The 15,842-nt window shown below is 37.6% G+C and overlaps 1 protein-coding gene across 1 annotated transcript; it reads right to left on the bottom strand.

Moving 5' to 3' along the window:
* Positions 1–6,924: 6,924 nt before the first annotated feature.
* LOC101298466 lies at positions 6,925–15,729 on the bottom strand. The gene is made up of 19 exons (XM_004289384.1): positions 15,316–15,729; positions 15,129–15,228; positions 14,953–15,038; positions 14,601–14,824; positions 14,392–14,509; positions 13,953–14,035; positions 13,534–13,740; positions 12,357–12,713; positions 11,940–12,090; positions 11,189–11,377; positions 10,806–11,015; positions 10,615–10,707; positions 10,000–10,214; positions 9,185–9,736; positions 9,025–9,105; positions 8,838–8,923; positions 7,500–8,234; positions 7,274–7,427; positions 6,925–7,184 (listed from the first exon to the last, which is right to left on the bottom strand). The coding sequence occupies exons 1-19, from the start codon at positions 15,727–15,729 to the stop codon at positions 7,109–7,111; spliced, it is 4,131 nt and encodes a 1,376-aa protein (XP_004289432.1). The 3' UTR covers positions 6,925–7,108.
* Between the last annotated feature and the right edge of the window lie 113 nt (positions 15,730–15,842).

Below are 15,842 nucleotides of genomic sequence, written 5' to 3'. Positions count from 1 at the left end.
CGTGAAGGTTACGAGTTCAAAACACACTGATATCTCAGAACATGTGAATCAAAAATCTCAACATTGGTCTTGGTTTTTGCCCTTTGGGGTCATTTAGAGGACAGTGATTGTTGTCAACTTTTAGGCATGTTGAACTAAGACAAGAAGTTGTGCATTATACATCTTGACTAGAAAACCCTAATAAATATGTCACATGGTTCAACAGAAAATTAGGACATTAAATGTCGAATAAGATAATGATTCAAGATCCTCCTTAATTGAAATAGATAATCTACTCCACTTAACTAATTACCGTTGAGTAATTATTGAGTCAGGCCAGAGCAACGACAAACCGTTTTTTTGCTTCAGTGGTAGTAAACGACAAACTGATTTTGTCAGAAGGTGTAACTTTTTGTTTCAGCACCAAATAATAAAAAGAGTGAGATAGAAAGTGGGACAAGCTACCCTTTAGAAGTGTACTAAGCTACCCTTTAGAAGATTAAAGCAAGTGTTTTGTCGCGTGAAGGGTATTTTGGTCTTTACATGTTTACCGACAAAACAGTGCGTTAAAATGAGCTGAGAGCCCGGAACTGAAAACGGGTGGTGTGATTTGCGTCATTTCTTGGCAGAATCATTAAATATGAGAATGATTATTATTTGCGTAAGCATCTAATATACTAAGATGCCAGGTGGCGTCTTGTGATTGGCTCTTGTCACCTAAAGGTAACAAGGCCTGGTCACCCAAGTCTTGTCCATTTATTTTTCTCCTTAATAATAGAAAATCTAGGTAAAAAATTTGACATATGATTAAATTAAGGTGTACATTGCTGTTGCAACAAAGACATTGACACATTCTCTCCTTCCTTTTGGTCGTTTGATTCTTATACCATAACAAAAACGTGGGTAGGGAATGGGATTCCTTGTCTTTATCTTCTTCTTCTTCTTCTTCTTTTTTCTGTTGTTTTATTCTATTTACGGATGTCATTAAGTAAAGCAAAGCCTAAATTGCTATAAATCACAGATAAATTGATTAGAATTATGCATCTAAATGATAAATGACATAATGAAAATTATTCTTACAGATATTTTCGGGGTATTTTCAGTATAAATATTCTTGTTCTTTTCTAAATTCATCAAAACAAGTGGTTTGATTGACATTATCACTAACAAGACAACGAGATATTAATGGTTTAAACATTTTCATTTTCAACTCCATACGATATTTAGAACATAGCTTATTATTTTCGTTTTAGTCGGACCAAGTATTTAACTTGAATGGGAAGTGATCATCTTTTTTTTTTTTTTTTTTTTTTAAATCTTCAACTTTTTTAGTTCCAAGATGCATGATGAACGCTTGGTCCATGGTCACGTTACTCCCTCACGTAGACCAGAGACTCGTTTGATCAATGGGAGTTTAGTAATGTTCTAGGTTTGAGTCATCTTTCCTATAACTAATGTGAAGAAACATATTCTCAAAAAGAAAAAAAAGAGAGAGAAGAAACATATCGTTTTAAGTCTTTAGGTAGGTACGTGTGGTAAGGCATGAAGCATGCTTGTTATGTATATTAGGTTTATTAGGTTTGCTGAATTCTACGGAAACTCGCTAGTCCCATATATCATTCATGGCTGCATACGATCAGCATGAAAACAAAGTATGAAACATGCTTTTGAGGTGGGTTTGGTCACACACCCAAATCCGAGAAACAAAATCAACATGACGGCTCATTCCTCATCGAAATCAGATCTCTTTGTCCAATTTGGTTACATGTCAAGAGTCATTATTATTGACTTGGGAGGCATATATGTTGCATGATGAATTGGTAAACTCCCTCTTTTGGCATTGAGAGCCAAGACTAGAAGTTTGGTCACCAACCCCAATCCAGGAATTGACGTCCCTATTCATCCGCTTCTGCGTTTTCCAGGGTAGAATGGGAATGCGATTTAACCAACCCATTCAAGAAGCATTGAACTTTCAGACATGACTTGGCAGCAACCAAGCAGAGCATCAGCTAGCTAGGTTTGAATAATCATTATCGAAAGTGGTGCAGTTGGGTTTTGTTAAGGGCTGAGCTAGGTGCGGTTCCCACTCCCGGCCGGTAAACATTCCCAAAAGGTTGGGGGAACCGGCACGTACCGGTCGTCGGTGATGATCTGATCTGATATGTATGTCGTCTGTGGTTGGTGAAATGGCAATTGTCTCTGTGTTTGAGTGAGTGCCAGGCCAAATGTAGATCCCGATTCCGGAAAAGACATTTAGCAAGGTTGGTGAGACATTTAGCTTTACAAAAAGAAGCAACCCCCATTGGTGTAGGCAGCCAGCCGGAGCCGGAGCCGGAGCCGGCAAATTAAGCTCGATGATGGATGATGCTGATATTGGTCGTCATTAATTTATAGGTATATTAACCACTTGTTAATCAACATGCTAATTAACAAGGGGCAAATCATTATCCTTTGGCTTATTCTTCGAGAGAGTTTAAGGTTTAGGGTTTAGTTGAATAATAACATCTAATACGATTGCTCTAAAATTGTAGAAGATTATCATTTTCATTTATCAGCCACCCAAATTAACAATTTGGGAAGTCAGCTAGGTAGGATGATCGGATTTTGGGTTTTCTTCATCTGAAATTTTGAACACCTTGAATTAATGTGTAGCAAACTACAAGGTAGTGAATTGTTTACGTACCTCTATACTCTATACTTATTTCTAATAACGATGCATATGTTCATCTACCTCATCAGATTCAGTGTCTTATATCCTCCGTGTTACAAAGATGTTAGTTTTTGGATCAGTGAATCTCTCACCGAAAACAACTTATGTGAAGTTGTTAGAGAGGTTGCTGGAGATCTTGCTGAGGAGGTATGCTTTTAGTGTTTTCACTGGTAAATTAAAAAAATATGATAGGTTCTTATGGAATATAATCCTTGCATTTCACAAAGTATTCTTTAAGTTAAATGTAGGACTAATTTCAGTTTACCCTCATCAACTTTAAGTCGATCATCATGTTAGTCCTTCTTCTTTCAATTTCATCAAAAACACCCCTCAACTCTCCATTTTCATAAGCTGCACATGTCCAAACCTCTAATCTCCATCCAATTCCTCTGTCAAGTGATGACTTGATATTAAGAAGAAAGTCAAATTATGAAAGTTACCTTTCGGACTGTTTTTCCCCCATATCGATACACATCTTTGTTCCAATCACAACACCCTAACCTTAGTGATTTTGGTGGGATTGAATGAAATTTGTCTATTTTTCCTTTTTTCTTTTTTCTTGATATCAAGTCATCACTTGACAGAGGAATTGGATGGAGATTGGGGGTTTAGACATGCGCGGCTGATGAAAATTGGGAGTTGAGGGGTGTTTTTGATGAAATTGAAAGAAGAAGGACTAACATGATGATCGACCTAAAATTTATGGGGGTAAACTGAAATTAATCCTTAAATGTAAAGGTTTCTTTAAAGCGGTTCAATGTGGAATGTATGTTCTACAATTGCATAGCCACTGTGGAATCAATATGTTATGACATTTTCTCAACCTTATCTGTCCAAAAAACATGTATTATGTTTGACAATGTTTTTTGCAATCCATCAATATTGGCTGTTTCTATGCAATTTAATAAAATACCTTTTGTATAATATGCCCCAGGTGCAATTGATAGACAATTTCACAAACAAGAATGGAATGACCAGTCACTATTACAGGATTGCTTACAGGTCCATGGAACGGTCACTTACAGACAGGGCCGGTCCTGTGTCCGTGGAGGCTCAAGATGAAAAATATTTTGAGGCCCTCAAAATAAACGCTGGAAAAAAAAAGATTGTTCATTGTTGTTAAAAGAAGGATGATTTGAAATCCCTAAAACACAACGATGAAACAAATTCATTGTTCATTGTTCTACAAAGTACAAACATATTAATAGCTCACAAGTCACAAATTCTCAAAGTTTAAAAAAAAAATTACGATCTCATAATTACATGCTCCAAACAAAATAAAGTAGGAATCTTATACTTCTTAATTTCATCACAAACACATTGAGAAGGAAAACAAAACAAATTGAAATGAGAAGGCTTTTATGCAATGAATTGAGAATGAAAAAATATATATTTGAAATGAGAAAGATCCTTGACCAAAAACAAAAGAAGTGAGAGAGATAGACCTAGAGAGATGATCACACTCCTTCTTCTAATTTTTTTTTTAAATTACAAGTCTACATTAAAAAGAAAAATTAAATAAATTGAGGCCCCTTATAAATTGTGGCCCTAGGCTTGGGTCTGCCTGGTCTTGCCTCAAGGCCGGCCTTTCTTACAGACGAGGAAATCAAAAAGTTGCAAGTAGTTCATATAAATATGAGGTCGTTTCATTTCTTTCCATTTGGAGCATCTGCCACCGTATGGAAAATTTGGTAAGCTATATAACTATATATGGCTTATGATAAGAGAATATGCTATAGAATCTTTTGATTTCAACATGCAGGTGTTTCCACCGTAAGGTAAATGTGACGAGGCATAATTGAAATGGGTGGGTTTGCAACAGTTAGGTTTCTGTTTAACATCCAATATCATTTTTTTCAAATATTCTCACAACGGCTAGTTAACATAAATTTTTAGAAATTCTATAGAAACTCAATCCCATGATCATGTTCATCACTTTATTTTTCTTTTCTTTCAAAAATAATTTAGTCCAAACATATTCAATATTAGACTCAAATGAAAGATATTGTTCGGTTCTTCGTAACAGTATGATTTTTATTACTTACAAATTTATAAACATGAAGTTTAACGAGAAAAAGAAATTGTAACTATACTTAGAGAAAGGATACAAGTGGAATAATAATAAGGTTACTTGAAAACAAAAGGGTAAAATGGAACAAAAAGAGAAAATAATTAAAACTAGAAGTGATATACCATACCAAATGAAACACTATATATGCCTTGTTACTGTAGACGTAAGCCAAATTTTTTTTTTTTTGGGAAATGTGGAATACCTTACGATGGGAGAAGGTGGTAAGGTATATATGGGGTTTAACCTTACGGTGGCAGATGATCTAAGCACACATTACGGCATAAACTCAAAACCTGTTTCAATTGCATATGCAGGATACTGTAAGAGAGTTGGTTGAGAGAAAATTAAAGGTGTCTTGAGATGAGAGTTCTTGCTGTTATAGCCTATTTGGTAGCTCAAAATATGTAAATTCTCAATTTCATATAGGTTTTGAGTTTTTGCTTAACAATGTAAGATCCATTTTTTCCCCTAGGCAACTGTATTTGAGCCTGCCTAATACACATGACTTGAAATAAAAATAAATCTAAAAACCTTTTTGGGTGACCAAATGTACTCTCTCACAGGTTATTTGAGAAGTGCTAATTTGATATTAAGCATCCAAATAATAATCGCATCAAAGTTCACTCGCCAGCATACATCCATTTGACAATTTGGGGCATCATGAAATAAAAGTAATCTGTCCAGGCATCATCAAAACCAAAACCAATTTTTTTTTTTGAAGGAACCAAAACCATTTTATAGGTTATGACTGATTTTTGTTCTCTTTCCATCTACTGTGTTCTTGTGCGCATATGGACCTCCTTATATGTGCGTTGGATGTGTCCATGTTAAGCATAAAATTCCTTAGAACTTTCATTTGGAAGTTGAAACCTTGTGTACTTTTTTATTAACCCTCCTTTCATTTTCCAACTCATTTCATGACGCTCATTCTAAATTATGTCTGGGATTGGAACAAGGCCAATTAAGCTGCTATTACAAGACCTTCAAGACATGTTGAATAATGTTGAATTTTTGATGGCACCAGAACTGGCCATGCAGGTAAGATTGGCTGTGGAGGGGTGATAACATGCAGCAATGGAGGTGCGTGGTTTTGCAGCCAGCATTGGCAATGGCCAAGTTCTTGAAAGCTGAAAATGTGCTGTATTGATATTGGCTTGCAGATCGCGCATGTCCTAAAACTACAAATTTAACAGATGTAATTTGTGGAGTTATTTAATAAGAGTTTCAGGGGATGTGAACAAGTAAAAGTCGAGAAGAAATTTGGAAGCATGTAGATCCATAAATAGATCATAGACTCTGACGGTTAATATATTTGGTACTAAATCATCCCACAGCAGAAGCATACTCTGTTTAAATATCAAATATCAGATAGCTGTAGTGTTTTACCTTAAACTGTAGTCAGCAAAAGTGCAAAACCATGCATTCTCAAAAAAAAAAGAAAAAAAAAAAGTGCAAAACCATGACGGTACAGTAAGAGAGTTGTTCTCCCTAATCACTTGTGCCCTCTTTGTCGCTTTGAGTATGAAACTGACCTTCATCTTTTCAAGAAGTGCAACGCGGTTGCATATTTCTGGCTATACACTTCAGGGTCGAAACCATGTTGTTGACTCTCTTACAGGCTGGTGATTTGATATGATGGAGAAGCTGCCTTCAACTGGATTAGAGTTCTTCTTTATGGCTTTATGAACTATATGATGTGAGAATAACATTTTGGAAAGGCATCGACTTTGTGCCTAGGAACTCCCATGAATTTGCCACTAGTTTCTCCTCCAAGGGGTAGGCTCAAAATTAATATTGATGGTGGCTTTCAAAGCGACTCTCAACGTGGAGGGGTTGGTGTGCTAGCACGGGATGAATCTGGAAACTTCAAAGCTGCTTGGTCCAAGTTCCTGCTGCATGTTAATTCAGCCCTGCCAATGTGAAGCTGAAGCTGAAGCTTGTCGTGCAGGCTTATTAATGGTCATTCACCAGCAGTGGAAGTCATCAACAAAATCAGAAATTATGTCATACGGATGGTCAAGATACTTGTCCATCTTGGCCACCTAGGATAACAGATTCTGCAACAAAATTTTCACTTCTTTGAGTGGACATACTCCACCATTTACTTTCCAAAATTGGCGGCCACAGAAGCAGGGGGCATGGAGATATCATCAGATGTGTCAACACAAGCAGTAGCTAATCCACGAATGAAAACTTGAGCTATTTTGTGGACTAAATCCGTACCGTAAAGTCCACAAACCCGACCAAACCAGGTCCCTCAACATTCCGACGAAACTTTGATTCTGAAATAGTTTAAAGGTAAGGCTATACCCATTATCAACACAGCAGAGCTTTATTATTGGGGTGGATTAACTGATGCCAGATATTTCAGAGAACTCCAGCATTTGCATTCCCCTCCCAGCTACTGCAATCTGATATTTGTTCCTAAATAAAACAAACCTTGTAAATTGTTATCTGCTAAATGTTATATCAATCAAATGCTACATGATTGAACAGTAAGGCATTCTACCCACCTGCCACACAGTTTAGCATCCAGAGCTTCTGGCTCTGGCACACTGATGACCAGATAAGCATACTCGATTAATTTACCTTCCTCCTGGAGACGCCAGCACCTGACACGCTGATCTAGACCAGTTGAAAAAACCCAAGATCCGTCTGTCCAAACACCTAAATAAAAGAAAGTATCTTAGTAAACAACATTAATTATAGCATGAATTAAGAATCGGATATGGCCTTTACCTTTTACGGCAGAGCTGTGAGCTGAGGGGACTTTATCATGATTTAAGAATCGGATCCAATAGTTCTTGTCTTGGTTACAATGAATTAACTTCTTTGCATTTCCAGATTCAGAGATTGAATTTTTTATTTCCAGTGTCATATTATCAAATTCAGAGCTTGATGTTGACACTGATAATTCAAATGTGAGACAACTAAGGGCTTGATCATCACCCCCACTAATCAAATTATAGAGAAAACCGATTTCAGGACTTTGACAACCCTCTACATCTGAAACATAGAGAGAATTGACACCAGATAGATGAATGGCCTTGAAGACAAATAAAGGTGATATTTCACATATGTCCGATGAGGAATCATAAGCACTTGTTTCTGAATCTAGTGAAGCAGTATGAGTAGCATGTGAAGAAGCCGTTCTACTGCTCCCATGATCATTTAGCATTGATGAAGTTCCAGAATGTTTTGGCTTTTCATCGGTTCCCACTCCAGCTTTAACAGCGGTGGAACTGGCACCTTGCCTATTCCGGGACATGCTACTGCCTAGAGATCTCCACCATCGTCCACCTTGACTTCCCCTCCCTGTTCTCGGCCGTTTCTGACAGTCAATGAACTTTTCTACATCAAGTACTGATACCAGCTGCATAAAAGCTTCAATGCTTTTAGTCAGGTCCCAAAAGGCAATACTTCCATCAGTAGCCCCACTGATGAGGATATACAAACTTCCAATCTGCCAATTGCCTGTGAATCAAAATGACAAGACGCTACACTTCAATAACCCAACCCAAAAATCAAGATATGAGAATCCGGACAAAGATTTTGAATAATCTCAACCCTAGCATGCATATGCTTAAAAATGACCAAAACCATAACAAGGGGAATACCATGGGCGACAGAGAATGACTATCTATGATTTGAAGTGTAATTTCAAATCTTAAAATATATAAATCTTACATCCAACCAAAATGTCCCGATTGTGGATAAGTTGCGATAGCAAAAGAAGCCCAAGAAAATACCAAAAAGATGGTTGCAAAGGAACTATAGTTATGATTCTGAACTTACATTCTAATGGCATAGCTGCAATGGTCAATGCCGCTTAAAAGATGCTTCTCAAATAAAATTCCAGAACTGACAATAGTTATGATTCTGACCAAATTCAATTAAGGCAGATTCTGAATAACCACATTCTTATTATTACATCATTCGATTTGCAACACGGGGAAACTATGTAACTAATGGGGACCAACGTTATGGTCCATAATAGAGGGGCTCAACAATTCCAACTATGTATGTCAAAAAGTTTTACCAATGCACAAACTTCTAGAAACCACAATAATAACTAACCTTCAGAAGGTAGACATGCAGGAAGGATGACATGCTGTAGGGATAAAACTGGTGATGATAGAGGACACAGAAAAGCAACATCAAACCTACATTGAGATGAAGAAAGATAATATCATGAGGCCATGAAAAAAAAATTAACAAAAAAAAAATTAACAAAAGAAACACAGTAGATGCTCTTTATAAATACCATAGCCTATAAGGCAAAACTAGAGCCCGTAATGCAAGGGTGGCATCAGAACAAGCGACACCAATAAAACAGACGGTTATCCTGAATAAAAATGCACGAAAATGTATTAGGTCCAAATAGAAATTTGACAAGAAAGAGAAATGTTAGTAGCTTATATTACCTGGAATTGACACATTTCACTAGGAAGGCAGTAACAGCCATGTATCTCCAGTCATCTTCATATTTATCCTTAATGAGGTTCAACTCTTTGTTTCCCTTTTCTGATGCTGCATCTTTCCCATCAGAAACGTCCCCAGCTTGATCAACTCTTTTCTCAATGTTTGGAACTTTTTGAATACTAGAATATTTTGCTGGCATATCTGTAGATAGCCACTGGAATGACATTGAAGGTGACTCTGGGGACAGACATGTATTGCCATTTCCAGTGTTGTCATGCTGCAGATCACATACTATTTCTTCCTTCTTGTCTACTTTCCTATTTCTTAGTAGCCATGAAGTCAAAACCCGCTTTGCACCAACAGAAATCAATAAAGCCGGAGTTTCTCTATTCTCTGTTGCTTCATTGTCACGAGTTCTCATATTGAGATAGCTCGTCATATCTGATGGAAGTATGTTTATCTTTGACACAGAGCATATTGATCTCACAGCTGATCCACCAACATGCTCCCCAAGCAATTTTGATCCAGACCAATTCTCAACACCTGGCATATACCTAAGTAAACCATTACATGATCAGCTGCTTTTGCATAAACATTCAGTCAGTTTACTGACTTGGGGGGTTGCAGAAATAATTAAAATGCGAAGCATGTGCTCAATTCTCTGTGGACACATGCATGCAGCAAGCACGTATACTCTAAGCTGACCATGCTAAGGTCTAGAAATTAGATCCAAATATTCAATTATATTACCAAATAAATTCAGCTAACTAAGCCACATTTATTTCAGATTCTACGCAGCATATAATAATAGCCATACCTAGTCAACCTGACAGTTCCATCTTCACAACCAGTTGCAATCCAACTAGATCTATTGGACAGACGGTCCTTCCCAATTACTCCATGTTGCAATTCCTCTGAGACAAAGCATATGGAATGCATCTCTCTCCCATGGAATTGCATATGCAAATTCCTAGAGAGTGCCTTCCTGTCACCATCCAGTACCCAGTGTCGATGAATATAAATGATATCATCCTGACAAAAAAATGAATATTGTGCAGACCTTTGGATAAACTCAAAATTATAGGAAAATGTTCGAACCTTACTTCTGAAAAGTGAAATGAATCATACGCATAGTATTTAACTAAAAAGATAAAATGATGTGCCTAGCAGCAAATTCTATAGCAATTTATGTCGTATCATGGCTGTTATAGATTTGTTCAAAAGTTAAAATAAAGTGAGGCTTTTAGCTTCAGCGGTAGACAGCAATTCTACTCACACCCAGGGTCACTCTTTGACTCTCACTTTTCCCCCCTGGGTCTTAGCCCTCCTTTGTATCAGAAGAATATTGACCCCCTTCGTGTACCTACCTAAATTCTAGTGGTTTTTTTTTCTTTGGAAATTATTTAATCGAAATAGACAGGCTGATACGAACCTTAACATATGCAAAGCAGTTCTTTATCTCTGGTACATCACCAAGATAATAGGAATGAGGACGCCGCCATCCACCACATGGAATTTGGATGACCTGGGGAAAATATGGACTCAGGTGCCAAAAATAAAGACCACAAATAACGTCTAAATCATTTTAGAGGAAGCAATATGATGTGCACGAAGAGAATTTACCTTGGTCTCAGTTAATAAATTCCAAATTATAAAATCCACTGATGCAAAACCAGCAGCGTAACGAGAATTTGACAGCTTGGTCACAGAGCTATTGCACGCAGAGACAGATTGAATAAGACTCAACTCCTTCACTTGTTTCATCCCTATGAATTCCAAATCCTTCCTATCTTTGTCATATTCCAGATAGCATATACACCCATCTGCTCCTGTCTGAAAGAGTGAGAAGACCACGAATGAGATATGACAAGAACTCTGTTTTTTTTTTTAACAAAGGAACACTATATTGCTCAAAAGTTTCTCAGAGATACACACATAAACAGACGGGACACAAACATATGCTAACAAAAATAAAGTATTAAATCAAAAAGTAAAGTCTGCCGTACCGAGCATATTTCTATCTGATTAGAACTTAGTCTACCAACAGCAACACTGGAGATGCTTGATATCCCATGAGCACCTTTGAAACAACTTGATGGAGATATGTTATCATCAGCAACCAATGTGCCCAGCAACACACTCTTCAACAAAGGGAACAAAAGAAGATTTCCACGTATATCTCCACATACCAATACCTGCAAATGGAACTCGAGGGGATATAAAAACAATTGAGGATAAATCCAATTCAAGTCCATTAAAGGCATCAATTGGAAATATTCCATTCGTTTTACAATTAACTGAGGCAGGTACGTTAATCGAAGGGAGATGCTTTTCGTTTCCTGTGTCACTGAGCATTGCAATAGTCAATAACTCATTATTCATCATTTCTTACCTATCAAAGAACTTTAGAACTTAAATTGCAGCTTTGGGGTAAGTGTGTTTCACAGTTTTGTTCAGAGGGGAGGGGGATGGGATGCAGAAACAAAAATGTGGGATTGATAAAGACAGATGATATGGTGTGTGTGTGTGTATATATATATACACACTTTAAGGGCTGTGCGGATGTCCTCTTTGGAACGGCTTCGTGTGTGTGTGTGTGTGTATATATATGTATGTGTATATACACATGTACATCTGAAGATTCCAAACACTTATCAATGATGGAACAATATTTAGCTAGACGAAACAGAAAATGTGAAAATCCCATATAAATGAAATTAAATAAGAAAAATGAAAATAATGATGAGATGTGGTCACCTCTTCCTCTAATGATGCATCTAAACACATAATTCTACTTCCGAAACTTGATGTGAATTCAGCTAAGAGAGACACATCACAGCTCTTTGCAGAGCAGTGACACAGACTCCAGAGCTTCAGCGTTCCTCTATGATCAGCAGTGAAGATGTACCTACATGATGACAACAGCAGAATTGATGAGCTGAATGTTCTAACTTTCTGCATCTGAAAAACAATGCCTATCATGGAAGTCTAAGTAGCATGGCCATAATCAGTCTCCAAATTGGCACGGTGATATGCGTAGCAATTCTAGAATATGATTATCATTGACATTCGTGGCCAATACATCTACAATGGGAAAGTGGATGGCATCAATTCAATATGTACGAGTAACTTAGGTAAGGATGAGTAAAAGGATGAGAATTAAGTGAACATTACCCATAACCTACTGATTGGCACCAATGTGCTCCAAGGAGTTGTCTTTCTTTTCCAGCTGACCAAGTAAAAGCAAAACCCACTTTTGGGGCAGAAGCACCATACATAACCCCAACAACTGTCATGTTTCCTTTACCATCTCCAACAGCGATCCAATCCTTAACACCCGAAGAAAGATTGAATGATTCTGACAATAAATCCATGCAAACAATTGGGACCTCGTCACTGACGCGAACGAGTTTCGTCCATTCTACTTCTCCAGTATCCAATAGCTTAGCATGGTACAAATAACCATGGTTTGTGGCAACATAAAGGGTGTCCTCACATGTAAATCGCAAGCAACGAACATATTCACTTTTGCTGGAGATAAGAAAGAGATCAATATTTCCACTCAATACCAATCAATAATTTTTTTTGTTTGTTAAAAAGAAAAAAGAGCACTCAGAGGAGAACATGAAAAGGCATATCTGAAAGAAAGCTAATGTGTGTTTGTTTGTGTATAATTATATTGTATGTATGCATATTTATAAAGCTTGAGGTACTAATATGCATGGTTTATGGCAACATAAAGGGTGTCCTCACATGTAACTCGCAAGCAACGAACATATTCACTTTTGCTGGAGATAAGAAAGAGATCAATATTTCCACTCAATACCAATTAATAATTTTTTTTTGTTTAGTTAAAAAGAAAATAGAGCACTCAGAAGAGAACATGAAAAGGCATATCTGAAAGAAAGCTAATGTGTGTTTGTTTGTGTATAATTATATTGTATGTATGCATATTTATAAAGCTTGAGGTCCTAATACTCACCCATCTATTTCTGACAAATGTATCATTTGCCTACCAGATTTTAAGCAGTTGGACTCTTATAGTCTAGTTCTTTCTTATCTGTTGTGCCCCTGGATTACTTACCCCATCTATTTGACAAATGTATCATTTACCTGCCAGATTTTAAGCAGTTGGACTCTTAAAGTCTACTCCTTTCTCATCTATTGTGTCCCCGGATCACTTACCCTAGCACAGTTATGAGGACAACCAAATTTTTATATTGCATTTTCAAAAAACCTAACAAGAGTATTCTGAATAAAAACTTATTTTTCTTCCCTTTGATAATATTAAGATTGTGTAGTTTAAGAGTCCTCAGACGAACCCCAGAGTTTGTAACATTTAGAGTAATACCTGTCCATAGGTCCAATATTCTCACATAATGTAGGGATACGAGTTGTGTATGTAAATATTCCATCAATTTGTTTTGTCTCTGCAAGTCCGTCTAATCCCCCAGAGTATGAAATGTGCAGCTGATGTACTTTAATTGCAGAGTCAAAGCCCGCAGTAATTAGAAGCGAAGATTTTGGATCATACAAACATCGCCATATGCCCCTTCCTCTGTACATAAAAAGAAAGGGAATGATCAGGGCTGTCTGCCACAAAACTAGAGTTCCCCAAACTATTCCCAACTAATTTTTATCCAGAATTTATTCTAAAACAATGCGGATATTGTATACAAGCACTTGATTTACAGAATTTTATGATAGAAGCCAACGTAATCATTTTATGTTGGTCAAAATTCAGCAGAAAAAGATACACTAGTTACTTACGTGTGCTCCTTGATTGTCTCCAGGTGCTTACCATCCAGCCCCCACACGCGACAAGTACAATCCTCACCAGCTGTGACAATTAACTACATAAGAAGAAAAATAGTGTCGGAGAAAGTGGTTAAGAACTAGTTATTTGTAAGAATTATATATTGTAGTGTAGACCAACTTGGCTACTGCTCATTGAGGAAATTAAACATATGCAAACAGAACCAGAACAATGAAGTCCAGTTGACTAGGAGATAAAATTTAAGCAAATTAAGTCATATAACCGAGAACATCCACACACATCGGAAGATTGACTGAACTGAAAATCCAATAAATGACAACTCTTCTTGAGTATAAATTGACATATCTGTTCTCACCGGGAGTTCATTTTCCACTAACGTAGTCTATTTGTTAAGATAAAAGAGGCAATGTTCAAACATTTTGTAAAGCTTACCGATCCAAGAATGCAGCAGTCCCAAACTCGGGCACTGTGACCAAACAACATAAGTTCAATGGAGTCTGCTGGCTTCTTAGAATGCTTTGTTTCAGTACAAACTGCCCAGACACGAGCACTGCGCCAACAAAGAGAGCAAATAAACGATTGGGAACAATCATTAATATAAAAATATCATAAAGATCATAGAATTTAAGGAACTAATTCACCTACGATCGTCAGATACGGAAACCAGTTTTGATCCATTAGAGGACCACGATAGGCGAAATATTGAACCTTCATGTCCTGCAAGTTTGCTGATATGTATAACTTCATACTGACAATTAGGAAGCTGAACACCATTTGAGAGTGAATTACTTTGATCAATACGGTGTTCAACTTGGCTTGTCAAACATGATGCTTCAGACTCAGGAGCCACTTTCCAAACAATGATCTGCGCAAAACCAATTCATGAGAATAGTTCCGAATGTCAGAGAGATCAACCATGGGGTGGGAGAAGTAGTATAAGTCGGTTTCAGTGGAAGTAGTAATAAGAAGACCATGCTTCTCAAAGAAGAAAGCCACCTGATTATAGATAGTACCGGATGCAATGCGCAGAGCTTCAAGAGTTTCACCCCATAACCGCATTGAATACAGAAGAGTCCTCTCTACAATTCAATAAAGTAAAATTCAGTTCTTAGAACGAAAAGAAAAAAACCGAACCTCAAAACAAATGAATCATTGCAAGTAGAACTAACCAGGATGCTGAACATGAAGAACCACATTACAACTAGCTACATCCCAAACATGAACAGAGTTGTCACTGCACCCAACAGCAACACATTCACCTCCCCCATGCTGACCACAGTAAAAACAAAAATCACCAAACAGTAACAAAAAACCGTTACCAAACAAAAAAACAACAACATGGAGTTGAGTAAGTACCTTGATGAAGGAAACATCCAAGACCCAGTTCCCAAAGCTAGGCAACAACTGCAACAGCCTCAAACAAACATCCAAGACTTGTTGCTGCTGCCCCAAATCAATCTCCAATCTAAACATCTTCACTCTCCTCTCCCCAAACACAGCCATATCGAAACCAATACTTCCGTCGTCGCCAATCACAGCGCCGCTGCCGCAGCAAATGCCTTGCACGCGAATGCCTTGGAAAACGTCCAAGGATCTCAACATAGTTCCCTGCTCCAATTCATAGACCAAGATTTGCGAACCCGACCCGGCCACCAAGTAAGGAAGCTGATGAGAGAGGTGAGCAGGTGGGTGAAGGAAACAGAGGGCCGAGACTTCTCCCAGATATGAACCACTCTGCAGACGCCATGAGGAGCCGCTCTTCTCCTCCATTGCAGAGAGCCAGAGACTGGAGCAACCGTTTGAAAAAGGGTTTAAGAGCTGTTGAGACGGGCCGGGCCGGGTCTATAAATGGGCCGGAATAAAAACTCGACCCGATATTAAAG

This window comes from Fragaria vesca, linkage group LG1 (assembly GCF_000184155.1).
Source record: "Fragaria vesca subsp. vesca linkage group LG1, FraVesHawaii_1.0, whole genome shotgun sequence".
NCBI lineage: Eukaryota > Viridiplantae > Streptophyta > Magnoliopsida > Rosales > Rosaceae > Fragaria > Fragaria vesca.
Note: the sequence above shows the minus strand (reverse complement) of the source record. Positions and strands in the feature narration are given on the sequence as shown.

Coding starts and splice junctions, on each gene's coding strand:
- LOC101298466 (XM_004289384.1), bottom strand. CDS start 15,729: ATGGAGGAGAAGAGCGGCTCCTCATGGCGTCTGCAGAGTGGTTCATAT. Junction 12,714..13,533: donor AATATTGGACCTATGGACAG/GTATTACTCTAA, acceptor TCTTATCTCCAG/CAAAAGTGAATATGTTCGTT. Junction 8,235..8,837: donor TGCATGTCTACCTTCTGAAG/GTTAGTTATTAT, acceptor TTTGATTCACAG/GCAATTGGCAGATTGGAAGT.